General features: G+C 49.6%; 3 protein-coding genes across 3 annotated transcripts; 1 reads left to right on the top strand and 2 right to left on the bottom strand.

Moving 5' to 3' along the window:
• Positions 1-50: 50 nt before the first annotated feature.
• N7520_011262 (putative Rho guanyl nucleotide exchange factor) lies at positions 51-4,812 on the bottom strand (the record flags this gene model as incomplete). Its single annotated transcript, XM_057145195.1, has 2 exons — positions 51-611; positions 667-4,812. The coding sequence occupies 2 exons, from the start codon at positions 4,810-4,812 to the stop codon at positions 51-53; spliced, it is 4,707 nt and encodes a 1,568-aa protein (XP_056990949.1).
• A 1,397-nt stretch (positions 4,813-6,209) lies between these two features.
• N7520_011261 (uncharacterized protein) lies at positions 6,210-11,188 on the top strand (the record flags this gene model as incomplete). Its single annotated transcript, XM_057145194.1, has 5 exons — positions 6,210-9,400; positions 9,452-9,797; positions 9,847-10,235; positions 10,287-10,393; positions 10,455-11,188. Coding segments are annotated over 5 exons (4,767 nt in total), but the record flags the coding sequence as incomplete, so codon positions are not given.
• Positions 11,189-11,967: 779 nt separating this feature from the next.
• On the bottom strand, positions 11,968-14,745 carry N7520_011260 (mRNA splicing protein SYF1; the record flags this gene model as incomplete). Its single annotated transcript, XM_057145193.1, has 5 exons — positions 11,968-12,226; positions 12,285-14,296; positions 14,356-14,409; positions 14,471-14,587; positions 14,656-14,745. The coding sequence occupies 5 exons, from the start codon at positions 14,743-14,745 to the stop codon at positions 11,968-11,970; spliced, it is 2,532 nt and encodes an 843-aa protein (XP_056990947.1).
• Between the last annotated feature and the right edge of the window lie 115 nt (positions 14,746-14,860).

The raw sequence follows: 14,860 nt of genomic DNA, 5'->3' as shown, positions 1-14,860 counted from the left end.
CAAAAACCAAAAGGAAGGGAGCGTAGATGATTATTAATGGTTCATGGTGATCATTGATCGCTTGCCCTCGACAGAGCAACGGCAGCCTGCTGTGCGCGAAGACCTCCGACCTCTCTTTTGAGTCGGAAATTTTCTTTCTTTAGGCGACTGATCTCCTCTAAGGCATTATTAAGCTGGGATTGCAAGGATTCTTCCGCACTACCAGCTCGGACATCCTTTGAGAGTTTGCTGAGCTCCGAGTTGAACCGATAGTAGAGGGCCTCGTTCTCAGCACTAGCTTCGCGATACAATTCGTCCAGCTTCTTCACTCGTTTTTCGCTGACCACCAGGGACGACTCCACATCTCTCTCCAATAGAGCGGTGCGTCCATTGTACTCACCTGTGAACTGGTCAAGTCGGTCTTCAAGCATGCGGAAACGACTCTCTAGAGCTGCGCTTCTCTCTGAAGATCGCTGGGAGTCCACAGGACCCCCATTTGGCTCCATGCTAGAATGCTTCGACGGTATAAGTCTTAAAGCATGGAGCTCATCACCAAGAATTGCCAGCTCGTCTCGAATTCCGATCTGAGCAGTGGCCTGGGTCTTCTTTTCGGTCTTCACACGTTCACGGAGCTATTTTAGAATATTAGTTGAATGATTCAATTAATCAAATAGAGCAGCCACTGACCTTCTGTGGACTTTGCATCCGCAATTTTGGGGTTCTTTGCGATGAGGACGAAGACTGCGGACGCTTGTTTTCCGCGTTGGTCGCGGGTCTCTCTCGGAGTCCGGGTGTCCGCTGAGGAATGCTCGTCGCGCGGGATCGTCTTCTCGTTTCCTGGGTTGGAGAGTCTGGAATGGCACGGGAGGTCTTGGCAGCCCGCTCTGTTTGAGGCATCTGGGGATCAATATTCTCTTTCCTACTAGGAGTGGAAGGACGTGTCGGCGACATTCTTCGAATGGGTGATCCTAAGCGAACGGGAGAGTCTGCCTTCGCCGGCGATGCACCTCTTGTAGGTGATCGTGGCAAATAACTACTATGCGGCCTTGGCGGTTGGCTGGTCGGTGTGGTTGGCTCAGGCCGAGAGCGAGTATTCGGAGTAACTGGGCGTAGCTGATGGGTTGGTGAGACATTGGAAATATTGGAGATATTGGAAACAAGGGACACATGGGATGCATTGGACGCTTCTGAAGATGCGGTCTGGGGCCGTAGGTCTGACAGAGAGCTCCTCCTTTTTCGGCGAAGCTTCACCACACCATCATGAGAGATTCCTCGGATGGAGGACAAAGACGGAGGTTGACCATGGCCAGTGCCTGGTCTCGAAATCTGCTCCTCGGATGAGAATCCGAAGGGGCGATCGCGTGATGTAGGCCGAAGGAAGCCCAGACGAGCATCCACATCAGTAGATTTGGATCGTAACAAAGTTCCCTTGGGGGTACTTGATTCTGAATCGGTTGTATTCTGTCTCTTGCTCAACGTTCGTAGGATTGAAGCAACCTTGCCTTCGCCCTCAATTTTCTGATTGTCCTTATGAAGACTGAATCCGAAGCGCTTTCGGAATGAAGAATTATTCGAACCTACAGACCCAGTGCTGGCCTGTGACGTCTTGGTCTGGGTCTGGTCACAGGTCAGGGTTCCTACAACTGAGGCTCCGGCAGGAATGAACTCTTCAAAGAGATTATCGAAGTCCTCAACAAGTCGGTCCAAAAGTGATACGTGATGTACAGGGTCACCATCTTCGGTAAGAACCTCAGCAAAGGCCATTGTCAACGCTCCACGATCTCCGTCATTTCCAGATGCGTCTAACAAATCGGCAAGAAGCCGAATTATCGCAGCCAATGCCCGCCGATTCTGTGGGCTAGTATCCGCCAAGAACCTCCGGAATTGCTCGTCGAAGTCGCGAGGGAACATGGTGTCAAATTGGCTTTGAAGTTGTCGCAAAGCTGGTTTATCCAGCACAGGACCCATACTCCTCTTCCACGCATTTTTCATGAAAGTTTCAAAGGCGACAAATAAGGTGTCAACAGGCACCTCTGCAGCGGCCTGAAGTTTACAGGGATCCTCCAGAAGGATATTGTAAAGCTCATTGACTGCAGAACGGTCCACAGTCTCTCTGGCACGAAGCATTCGCCCCAGAATATTTCCACTTCGAGACTGTACAGAGAGTACGTAGGCCGCAAATGTTTGTTCCAGAGAGCCAAGTTGACCATCAGGGCCCCGTGCAGCAGGTGTTCCAACAACCGATATCTTGTTAGGGCTTTCTCCCTTCTCCTTCTCCTTCTCCTTCTCCTTTTCTTTGTCTTTCTCCTTGGTGGGGAATGTGGAGGGTAGAGTATTTGATCTGGAGAGATTGGCTCTCGGGGGAGGCATCTTAGGAAATTCACCCAACAACGTGGCTGAATTTGGCTGCTTGATGGTGGGGACATTTTCGCGGCTACCTCCCAGCAGGTTCGATATCAACTTGGTTGGTGAAGGTGGTCGGAATCCACGAGAGGATTTGACTTGGGTTATCAAACTGCTTGCAATGTATCGAAGGATTTCAAAATTGGACCGAACCAATGGTATCATAACCCTAGGGTTCTGTGGGTTGTGCAGGGGTGAGAGAAGACTTTGTATGCGCCTTGAAAGTGTTGGAACGAACGTATCTGCCGATACCAGATCTGTTGACGGGGCACCAAGTATAGAATCCACATCCATTCTGAATTGATCACCGTTGGGTAGAGAGATGGATATGACAACCTCCAAGTGAGTGTTTCTCAGAATTTGGGCGGAGTTTCCTTTTGGTTTGTCAAATACTACGCGAATTGGAGATGAGTGAGCTTGATCAAGAGCCACAGCTTCGCCATCCTCGCACACACAGGCAAGGATATTGGTGTTTCCCAGAGCGGCAGCGGGGCTGCGCAAAGTCCACTTTCCACTTTCGCGCTCTTTTTCTGAAAAACGGCCTTCAATCTTTGCTTTGAATATTTCTTCGATCAATCGACTGGCCTTTCCTTCATACATGGAAGTCAGCTCCAAGGCAATGAGATCTGCGCCACTGTCGAGAGTGTATGAAGCTGACTGGTATGAGGCTGGCACGATGAACAGTATCCGACCACATGCCGACTGCATGCATCGCACGGTGTGAAGCTCTAGCACTTGCGCGACTTTGAGTTCGGAGGATGGCAGGTTCATAGACGTGTCTGTGGTCGAGGTCGTAGCATTATCTATGTCTGCCAGCACTCCGCGTGCCGTGCTTCGGCCGTCTGCTGACTTTGCGAGTATCACGAGGCAGTTACGGTAGAGAAGCAATATTCCAGCCCCAGGGCCTGGTGCTTTTCCGTCCAGTTGATATGGAGCGGTAATTTCATCTACATCGACTGCTGTGATCAAGCGGCCGTCCGGGAAAATCTTTGCAGGCCAGCCATCGACAAGCTCCCTCAAGCGACGAAGACTCTGTGCATGGCCAGATGGAGAAGAGTTCTCAAGTGCACATATGTCTTTCACCATGTCGCGAGCTTTCAATAAAGGACGCACAGCAGGATGAACCAGCGGCAAACTACCTGTCATGGTATCAATCAATAAACTATAGCGAGGAAGCCGCTGAACAGGTTCCATCAGAAGAGATCGTAATCTCTGTTCTCCAGTCTCATAAACTCGTTTTGAAAAACTGGAGTTCTTATCCTTCATAACTGAGTTAAGAGTCTGATTAAACCCGTTGTGCGCCCGCATGTATTCGGCATATGGCTGGGAGAATTGTGGCAACCAATCAAGCAATGCTTTGGCAAACTCAACGGCACCAATCACATCCTTATTCTCCCGGGCTACACCTCGACGTGAGGGAAGCTCAGTGTCCTGACCAATATCTTCGAGTGCGTCCCTCTCTGTGTCGTCGAGGACCTGTCGAATAACATCCAAGAATCCAAGATTGACTTCCAAAATTTCATCTAAACATGGTGGAAATAGTGTTTCTAAGGCGTTTTCATCGGGACTGGTACTGGAAGGGCCCCTGCCTTGGGCTTTTTGGCGGAACTCGTCGGCAACCTCATGAACAAGCGAATACAACTTGGCAACATATCGCTCCTCAGTATCCACGAGCTCACACATGGTGAGACGAACAGATTCTTTTTGAGCACGAGTAAATGTTCTGGACTTGCTCACGTTGGTGGATTGTGACGGCGCACGTTTGAGACGCGATGTTGGCAGAAACATAGGGTCCCCAAGTGCCATAATGAGAGGCGCATATGGGCCATATTGGAGGTTTTGGGACTCTTCAGAGTCTGAACTGGCGCTTTCTCTCCTGCCGGAGAGTTGTATAGTACCAGTTGGGAGGATGACATCAAGGTCAGTCCAAGGAATCTTGCGCTCCTGGAAAGAATTGCGAATATCTCGAATAATCTCCGTCGAATCTTCAACCTTTGTCATACGGCTGGCCAAGTCTGCGGCGTGCATCTCGGCGAAGAACTTTGGGGCTCGACCGCCTTGTTGTGCCGTTTGTGACCTCTCAGCCAAATGAGTCTTTAGAGGATCCGATAACTCGGTGAAGTATTTCAACATGCTTACGGCAAGTGCGCGACAAACCGCATCGCCTTGTCTTTCGCGGGGTAGATGGTTCACAGCAGCGTAAAGCGGTGCAGCCGGTGAGATTGTTATTCGATTGTAGCTTTGGAAGCCTGCGGGGCTGAAAATATGCGCCTGAATGCGCGAACTGCTCACGGTGGCATTGGCGGTTGCAACTGGGCCATAGAAGACGAGAACGGAGGAGAGGTAGGAGTCGACGGCATGGTAAAGACTGAGGTGTTCCAGCGGGATATCCGACAGGGTGCCTGCGGGCGCACCTGCGTTGGCCGCCATGGTGGATTGCACTTGCCTCGCAAGTTGGAAGTACCAGGGAATATGAAGGCAAGAGAATGTTATTTGATAGAGCTGGAACAGGAAGTGGAAGGAGCGACAGAACACAAGGAAAGCGCGGTGGCGCACAAGTTGGAAAGAGGGTGATAGCGGAAGTGGTTAACAGTCCATTTGGAGAGACAGAGAAAGTGATCGAAAGCAGTCGCAACACACAAAGTCCCCCTCCATACAGTGGCAAGTCAAATAAGGACTACCACTTCTTCAGTTGGCGAGCGCATAGAATGCGACGAAGGGACATCTGGAGTTGTTTTGGGCGCAAGCGGGGGATATGATAGCGGTGCGATAGGGCGATAACTGGGGGGGCCTTGGCAAGCCTGGAGGGCTCGTGGGTGCTCTCTGTGTTTACGTTTTGTCCGGCCAACGCGACTTTTCCTCCCCGTTGCTCTCCCCAACCACCTGCAAGGCAAGTCACAAACGGATAATCGAATTGTATTTTGAACCCCCCTAGCTTGGCTTCCTTTGCCTATAATATGGAGTAGATGGTGGTTGAACCAAGTCCTTCCAAGGTTGTGTTTTGCACATGTGGGTTGTCAACATGCAAAGAACACCTAGAAAAAAAGATGCCAATAACCTTCACTCTACTGGTTTCGGAGGATTTCATACATATCATAAATTTTGAGCAGAAACAAAGCAATTATAAAGATTAAAGTGTCCACATCTTGGTGGTATTATCGTTTTAGGTCCACTGTCTTGGATCTGCCCGAAAAAGCTATATATAAACAAACCGATAGTCCCCCCAACAACTCCACTTGCATTACATTTTGCTGCATGCATGTCAATGGGCATCAAGGATATTCCGAAAGGATCAGCACTACTATAACAAAATTCGTTTCTCTCTTATTTCTGACCAATTGATCATTTGAGAGTTACTGTTTTCTTGGTGCCAGAGTATGGAACTTATTCAATTGGTCTGAGATAAGTAAGATAGATATTAATACACACACTATATGTAGGAACGTCTGGAGGAACAAGCCTACTTTTTATATCGAAGATGTCATAGAAAGACTTATCTATCTATGAATCAGAACTGAATCAGAAGGAAAAGGCATTATATAGTCACAATTGCAAAAGCTGATTGAAAGGGTGCAAGACTCATCCTTTTGTAGCAGCATTTGAGCCATGGTGTCTTCATCGGTATTAAATTACATAAAAATACCACAATACAGCTGAATTCTCCAATAATATTTGTTTAATACCAGATCTGCTGACTCACATGGTCTTGACCCCTGACAAAGGCGGTGAACAGGCGGGGAAGACGCTAGGCTCAGACAGGCAAACAGCAGCTCATCGAGAGACCAGCTGTTGTTCGCCGATTCTCGATTCCTCGGTGACACCACAGGGCACATCTCCCGGCCGAGATGCTCGATTCAACCATGTCAGAGCCTTTACCTATTGCCATAGACCCCGTGGCCCTGGTGACCACAGAATGCATCACCGTTACCTCGTCCATGCGGAAGCATGCCCGCTGGGCGCACTCCTCCGTCTCCGCCATCCTGGGCGGCAATGGAGGCACCCGCGTATACGATCGGGACTCCTCTGCACCTCCAAGTCCGCGCAAAAGCCCACAAGAATTTCACAGTGATGAAGACCATGCCCTGGCCAATCGATGGGGCCTGCGAGGGAAGAAGGGGAAGAGCATGCAGGATAACCCGTTGATATCGGCCTTTACCCGCCTGCGGAGTGATCTCAAGGGCTGCAAAGACATTCGCGCCTTTGATACTCCCGCCCTACTTCATCCTTTCTTGCAGGTTATCCGATCCTCCTCGACCTCTGCCGCTATCACCTCCCTTGCCCTGATCGCCGTGACTAAGTTCTTTTCCTACAACATTGTCAACCGGGACTCTCCTCGACTTCCCATGGCCATGCAACTCTTATCAGCCGCCATTACACATTGCCGCTTTGAAGCCAGCGATTCTTCTGCGGACGAAATTGTCTTGCTGAGAATCCTGAAGCTGATGGAGGGTATGCTCTCTCGACCAGAAGGGGAACTCCTTGGGGACGAGAGTGTCTGTGAGATGATGGAAACAGGCCTCAGCATGTGCTGTCAGAGTCGATTATCTGAGGTATTGCGAAGGTCTGCGGAGATGGCCATGGTCAACATGTGCCAGGTCATTTTCACGCGCCTATCATCCCTCGACCAAGACACGCCGACCGGGCCTATCCCATTCGCAGACGAAAGCACCAAGAAGGATACATCCAACCTTAAAATGGATCCATCTGTAAATGGTGACACGGTTACTTCACAACACAAGTCTGTGATGAGCTCAGATACAGCAACCGCAGATCGAGACAGCACCAGCACAGAGGGAGCACACGAGCAGACCGGTAATGGGGGAGCGGCAGCCGCACCCCCAAGCCCGCAAACTGGTGATGAGAGCGGAGAAATACAACCATACTCTTTGCCCTCCATCAGGGAGCTTTTCAGGGTATTGATTGATCTTCTCGACCCGCACAACCGGCAGCACACTGACACAATGAGGGTGATGGCCCTGCGTATCATCGATGTTGCTTTAGAAGTAGCTGGTCCCTCTATTGCTCGTCACCCAAGCTTGGCTGCTTTGGCCAAAGATGATCTTTGCCGTTATATCTTCCAGTTGGTTCGTTCTGAACAATTGGCGATTCTCGCTGGATCTCTCAGGGTTGCTGGTACATTATTGTCGACATGTCGACCCGTGTTGAAGCTTCAACAAGAGCTCTACTTATCATACCTAGTGGCTTGTCTCCACCCGCGTGTTGAGATTCCACGGGAGCCTGGTATTGATCCGTCTCTTTATGAAGGCGTGCCGCAAACCCCAAAATTGGTCAAGCAACCGGCATCGCAGAGTAACAGCGGCAGAACAACACCGGTCCCGGTTAAGGATCGGCAGAAACTAGGGCTGGAAGGCGGTTCGAGAAAACCAGAAGCTCGTGAAGCAATGGTTGAAAGTATTGGTGTATTGTCACGCATCCCAAGTTTCATGGTCGAACTTTTTGTGAACTATGACTGTGAAGTCGATCGAGCCGACTTGTGTGAGGACATGATTGGCCTGCTCTCTCGAAATGCGTTCCCCGACTCTGCAACATGGAGCACTACAAATGTCCCTCCACTCTGCCTCGACTCTCTTCTTGGGTACGTGCAGTTCATTTACGACCGGATGGATGATAAACCGATACCTGGGGACTACCCTCCACGAGACCGCCTTCGAAACCAGCGCAAAACGAAGAAACTTATCATCAAGGGAGCTCAAATGTTTAACGAAAACCCGAAGGCTGGAATTGCCTACTTAGCAGAGCATGGCATTATTGAGGACCCAAGCAACCCTGTTTTGGTTGCTCGATTTTTGAAAGGCACAGCCCGCTTGTCCAAGAAGGTACTTGGAGACTTCATCTCAAAGCGTGACAATGAAGAGTTGCTGGGTGCGTTTGTGGATCTTCTTGACTTCTCAGGAAGGAACGTGGTGGAAGCACTCCGGGAGTTACTCAGCTCTTTCCGACTACCGGGTGAGTCGCCGCTTATCGAAAGAATCGTCACAACCTTTGCAGAGCACTATACCGAAAAGGCGCAGCCAGAAGGAGTCGCGGACAAGGATGCTCTTTACATTCTTACTTACGCCATCATCATGCTGAACACGGAACTGTACAACCCCAATGTAAAGTCACAAAATCGCATGTCGTTCTCTGCCTTCGCTAGGAACTTGCGCGGAGTCAACGGCGGCGGTGATTTCACCGAGGAATTCCTACAGGAAATCTATGACTCCATCAAGAATAACGAGATCATTCTTCCTGACGAGCATGAGAACAAGCACGCCTTTGATTACGCATGGAAAGAGCTACTTCTAAAGTCATCGGGTGCTGGTGATATGGTTGTGGGGGAGACCAACATGCACGATGCCGATATGTTTGAAGCTACGTGGAAGCCAGTGGTAGCAACATTATCTTATGTTTTTATGTCTGCATCGGACGACGCAGTTTATTCTCGGGTCGTCAATGGTTTCGACCAATGCGCACAAATTGCAGCTCGGTATGATTTGACCGAGGCGTTCGACCGTATTATCTACTCTTTAGCCTCTATCAGCACTTTGGCCACTAACAAGCCGCCAAGTACTGCGCTTAACACCGAGGTACAGGCAGGCAAAAAGAGTGTCATGGTGAGCGAGCTAGCTGTCAAGTTCGGAAGGGATTTCAGAGCACAATTGGCCACTGTCGTTCTTTTCCGTGTTTTATTGGGCAATGAGTCTGCTCCTAATCAGGGCTGGGAACACATTGTCCGCATTCTCAGCAACTTGTTCATCAATTCCTTGATCCCGCCTTTTGACTCTACGCTGACGGCTGAGCTTGATGTCTCCCCTATTCCATTACAACCCCCATCACTGGTAGTGGATCGCGACAACCGTGTTAATGACTCGGGATTGTTATCTGCATTCACATCTTACCTCTCCAGTTACGCGGCTGATGATCCACCTGAGCCGTCAGATGAGGAGCTTGACAACACTCTTTGCACAGTGGATTGCGTCACTGCATGCTCGATATCAGAAATTTTGACCAATTTCAAGTGAGTATTTTGTGTGTCAATGTTCTAACTAACATGCTGACTCTTCACCAGATCTATTCCTCTGTCATCTCTTGTGAAGCTTGTGGAGGCATTGCTATCTCAACTACCGGAGGAGAATGCACCTGCAGTCATTGTTGTGAAGCCGGAACGATTAAGCCCCGTATCAAGGCCCACAGGCGCCAGAGTTGACCCGAACCAGCCGAAATACGATCCATCAATGATTTTCAACTTGGAGTTGGCAACTGTGCTCACTCTTCGCGATAATGAAACTCTTGAGACTCTTGGCGAATTACTTGCGACTACCCTGCAGACTTTAGTGCGAGACGCTAAGAATCTCCATCCGTTGACTATGTCACGCATTGTCTCTTACCTTCTCAATCTTTTACGACTCAGCCATGTAGGTGATTATAGGCTCCTTATTTAATTCATTCTCTAACTAATCATAGGATCAGCACTTCCTGCGAGTACCGGTTGTGCTCCATGCTATCTCTGGATATGACCAAGACATCTTAGAAACACTTGCTGTACCAACAGTGAGGGGCCTTTCGCGATGCATCGCTCACCCCGGCCGTTTGCGAAACGAGATCACAATTTCTCCAGATTTCTGGTCTATTCTCCAGAGATTAATTCAACACGAGGAGTCTGCCCCTATGGTCTTTGAACTCTTCCAGAGCATTGTGAAGTCAATGCCTGACATCGTTACCGCCGACAATTACAAATCTGCCATCTCCCTTGCAAATGACTTTGTCAGCGCAGCGCATGTGGGGTCTATTACCGAACGTCGGAGAGATGGCCACGCTCGGAGAACTAAGGGTATCAAGCAGCCCAAGTCTACGTATGGCAGGCCCTATCATTTCACATCAAGCAAATGCTAACGAGTGAATAGCGAAAATCAAATTGTCACCCGCGGGGTCAAGGCAATCGGTTTAATCTACGATTTGACAGCTCGGGTTCCCACGCTCATCAACCAGTCTCACCTTGAGACACATGAAGGTCAGTCCCTACAGCTTTCAGTCCCCAATCACAGTCGATCTTCTAAGCTAACGGAAATAAGCAGCCTGGGCCGCTTACTGGTATCCGATTCTCCAAAACCTTTCAGGCCAGTGTATAAATCCATGCCGTGATATTCGACACCATGCTATCTCCACCCTCCAACGGGCTCTTCTGTCTGCCGAGTTAATATCCGGCGATGACCAGGAATGGACCACCCTATTCGATGAGGTCCTTTTCCCACTCATCTTGCGCCTTCTCAAGCCTGAGGTGTATCATTCCGATCCTGTTGGTATGAGCGAGACCCGAGTTCAAGCAGCAACATTGGTTTGCAAGATCTTCCTGCGCTTCCTCGATCAGCTTCCTAACCGAGAGGGGATGCTTCCTCTCTGGCTCCAAATTCTCGATATCCTCGACCGTATGATGAACAGCGGTCAGAGCGATAGCCTCCAAGAAGCGATTCCCGAGAGCTTGAAGAATATCCTTCTGGTCATGGCCGATGGCGGCTACCTTGTCCCTCCGGCTCAGGACCCTAAGAAAGAGGAAATGTGGCTGGAAACTCGCAAGCGTCTCGGACGATTCCTACCCGATCTTTTCGCTGAGATTTTCCCCGACGCGGGTAAGGAAGGTGAGAAGTCTCAGCCTGGCTCTGGGGTCACGTCTCCAGCAAAGCTGAGCCTCGATGCAACAAAGGAGCGTGATGAAACTGCTACACTGTCGACACCTGCCGTGGAACAGACAACAGAGACTGCTGCCGACGAGAAATCTGCTCCTACCGAGGAGGTTGCTTCGACATAAGAGTCTTTGTTTCTAATCTCCGACTGCGTGCAGTCCTTGCTTCTTTGCTTTTTATCTGCATTTACATATAGATTAGCGCTGGAGTCGCAGCCTTGTGATTTTGAATTTCTTCCTCCTACTCAATTTCGACTGTAGATAAGTGCGATTTCTTATTGGCGCTACCTCATAATAAAAGAATTGTTGAATAATGAAGCTTCGAGAGAGCAATCGAAACAGGTACAATATTTGAAAACGTCTATTATCCAGGACTGCCATGCACAACCATCTGCACCATGACTCTAGCGTCCTGCCTTATAGCTGATAGCCTAGAGATTTTGTTGTATTCATTTTCAGCTCCAAGACAAATTACGAGATTCAATGACATGGAGTGAAAATTTGAAAAAGAATCAATACCTATAGATAAGAAGCTAGGTAATGTATGTAAGTGTTTGTACAACAGAGAACAGACGCCCCGTTGAAATCAGGAATGTCGTGAAGCGGGGAGAAGAGACATGTAAAAAATGGAATGGAAATCAATTCTTCATTCACGAGCAGGATATGGTCGAGTCAAGGCAAGGAAAAATAGCGAGTCGACGTCAGACTGGATATGCGACGAGAAAAAATAATAAAGAGGACAGATGACTGAATGTCAGATGATACTTATACTAGAGAAGAATAGAAAATGCCAAGGAAACAAAGTGATGCGAAGCAGATGAAAGGAACATTCAGTTCAGTTGAGCAGGCTCAGGTGAATGCCTCCTCCTGAGATGTTCTTAGTAGGTAGTGGACATGTAAACTGCCTATTCATCCATGTCGTCATCAAGGTCGATAGCATCGGGGTTTGCCGGAGCTGCAGGAGCTGCTTCACCAGCCGGCGGAGGGCGGTTACCACCCTCTGGGCCGGTGCTGGCAGCAACAAAGCCGACGGGGGCCCGAGCTTGGCGTTCGATAGCAGCCATAGCATCCGCACGGTCTGCATCCTCGTCTTCGCCTTGCTCGCCGTCTGGGCGTTGCTGGCTGCGCGCAATAGCCTGCGATGCGATGAAGTTGACATCGGTGCTGTAAGATTGTCAGTAAATTGTTTGAAAAATGTGAATGAGAGAGAACATGGACATACTTGTATTGAGCCTGGACACTTCTCTTGATGCGGAGCATCTCCTTGAATGTGTCCTCGTTTCCGTGTTGCACCTCGAAGGCCTCCCATTTCTGCCAGAAAGGAGCATTCGTGCGAGGATCGCAGAATTGGGAGGCGTGGCCGTAAATCGCACGAGCACGGTCGATTTCACCAAGCCGGCGTTCCATCTCGGCGAATTTGAGACACATCTCCTTGGCCTCCTGGTCGGGAAGAGCTGCGATAGCCCGTTCGTAGATAGGTCTGGTGGATGTAAGACCGAAGTTGGAGGCGGACTTGGTGATGTAAAATTCGAACAATTCGAACCGGTCCTCGTCGGAGACAGCCCGGGTTGCACGCTCATAGATACGCATTGCATGTCGTGCAAGACCTCGCTCTTCCTCCAAGTTTCCATACATCAAGTAAAGGGGCTTGGCAAACTTCGGTGGGCACCCATCTAGGGCCTGTTCGAAGAGGTCGCGCAGTCTCTCGATTCCGATCTTGCGATCGACAGCCTTGGTCAGGTACAAATTCCAGAGTTCAAAGGCAACAGGATAACTGAAGAGATCTAGACCGCGCTCGTACACCTTGAACGAATCTTCGAAGTAGTCGTTCTCCTCCAGCAGGTTTGCGTAGTTGACAACAGTCTGCGGTGTCGCAATACGAAGCTCGAAGATGCGCTCATAGACCTTTCTTGTCTCGTCTAATGAAGACACACTCTCAACTAGATCAACATAGAAACTCCACAACTTCCAGCTCTTGTGGACTCGCTGTTGCGGAGACAAGGTCTCATCGAAGTAATCCACAGTGGATTTCTTGGGCGCTTGAGTGGCCTTGGCCATGATACTAACAGCCTGATCAAAGTTCTCCGCACGCAACTCCATCTCGGCCCATTCACACCATGTCTCGGCCAGCTCAGCTACAGATTTGTATGGAACCTTGACAGCCTTTTCGAAAATGACTCTAGAGGTTCCTAGATCCCCGCCATTCTCATAGAGTTTAGCGTAATTGACCCACAACTCCGAGAACTTGCCATGAGCTTTCTTTGGGTTGATAGCGGCGATAGCAGCTGTATATGTGTTGACAGCTTCCTGTTTGTTGTCTCCCCATAATCCAACCCTCTTCTCCCATTCAATGACATTGTTGGGATTCTGACGCAAAAGGACATCATTGACTAGGAATGGTCGTCGATCCATCAATTGCTCGAAGCGCAGCATGCGTGAGTCAAGATCGAAATCGGCTTCTTCGTCGAGTTTACCCTTTTCAGATCGGACTGCTGCTGCTTCCATCAGGCTACCGATGATGGATTCCTCGAATTCGACATAGGAGTCAAAGATCAGTGTGAAATCACGGACTGTCATAACAGTGGTGATTCCCTCTTCAAACACATCGCGCGCCTTTTCGAAGTTACCCTTGGTGATCCAGTAGGTTGCCAGGCCAGCCCAAAGCTTTCCTCGCTGGTCTGCAAATCGATCAATGCCACTTCGGAGAATGGCATCCACATCGATTCCCACTTGTGGGCCTACTTCAATTTGCTTCGCCTTCGAGACCAGCAGATCAACCATCTCGGTCCATAATTGGAAATTGCTTCTGCCGTGCTTGGACTCAAACCGCGGGTTGTCGAGAATTTCCATGAAGACCTTGACAGCCTCCGTATATTCACCCATCTCCACCAGAATTTCAATGTATTCCTCTGCATTCTCGGGGTGAATTTGCATGTACCGAGCCCAGATCTTCACGGCGGTCGGCCCAGATGCAGATCGCGCGAAGCCCTTGTACAGTCTCCAGATTCGGTTGTGCTGGGTGACTGGCAATGCCCGGAGAGCCCGATCGAAGGTCCGCCGTGTTTGCGTCACCATGGGCTGCTGCATCAGAACGGTGAGGTACATCTCCCAGATGCGAGGCATTTTGTTGAGAAGAACCAGGGCTTGTTCAAAAAGAGCATTCACTTTCAGGTATTCCGCGCGGTAGACAGTAGGATTGCGCCCCTTGAGGTGCTTTGTTCGGAACTCCAGGTACTATGACAAGGACCAGTTAGTCAATCGATTCTTGACAGCCAATTTCAAACGTTTCTCACCATCTTCCACAACTTGTATGAGCGGGGCAATTGTCGGCATGCACGCTCCATAATCTAGTAAGAAGGATGTTAGAATTGTTTCCAAAGAGTCTGAGGTGTTGAGGTATAAACATACAAAAGCTTGCTCATAGAGCGTGCCATTTTGCTGCTTGAATTCGATGTATGCCAACCATGGCTTAATACTTCCAACTTCACGCAAAAGATCTTGTTCATAAACAGTGTCCTGGTCAGTCTGATACAGACAGATGTTAGCTCAAAGAATTTTGGGTTGAGAGAAAAGAACATGCAGCGGGCGCTTACAATCAGGTAGAGGTCCGGCCGGGACGCAGATGGGCGATCCATCTGTGCGTGCTGCCGGTTTGATCTCGGGGGCAGGAGCGTCCCTGGCATAGCGCCACTCTGTTCGAGCGGGATCAGGTGGCACGGTCGCTAGTTCAGCATGAGACAAGGGGCGTAGGTGGTGAAATTCCCAGGGAAATCACGCAGTCGCGCCCATGAAGGATGA

This window comes from Penicillium odoratum, assembly GCF_028828045.1.
Source record: "Penicillium odoratum strain IBT 22623 chromosome Unknown utg000008l_segment0_segment0, whole genome shotgun sequence".
Lineage (NCBI taxonomy): Eukaryota > Fungi > Ascomycota > Eurotiomycetes > Eurotiales > Aspergillaceae > Penicillium > Penicillium odoratum.
The sequence above is the reverse complement of the archived record's forward strand: the minus strand, read 5'-3'. Positions and strand labels throughout refer to the sequence as shown.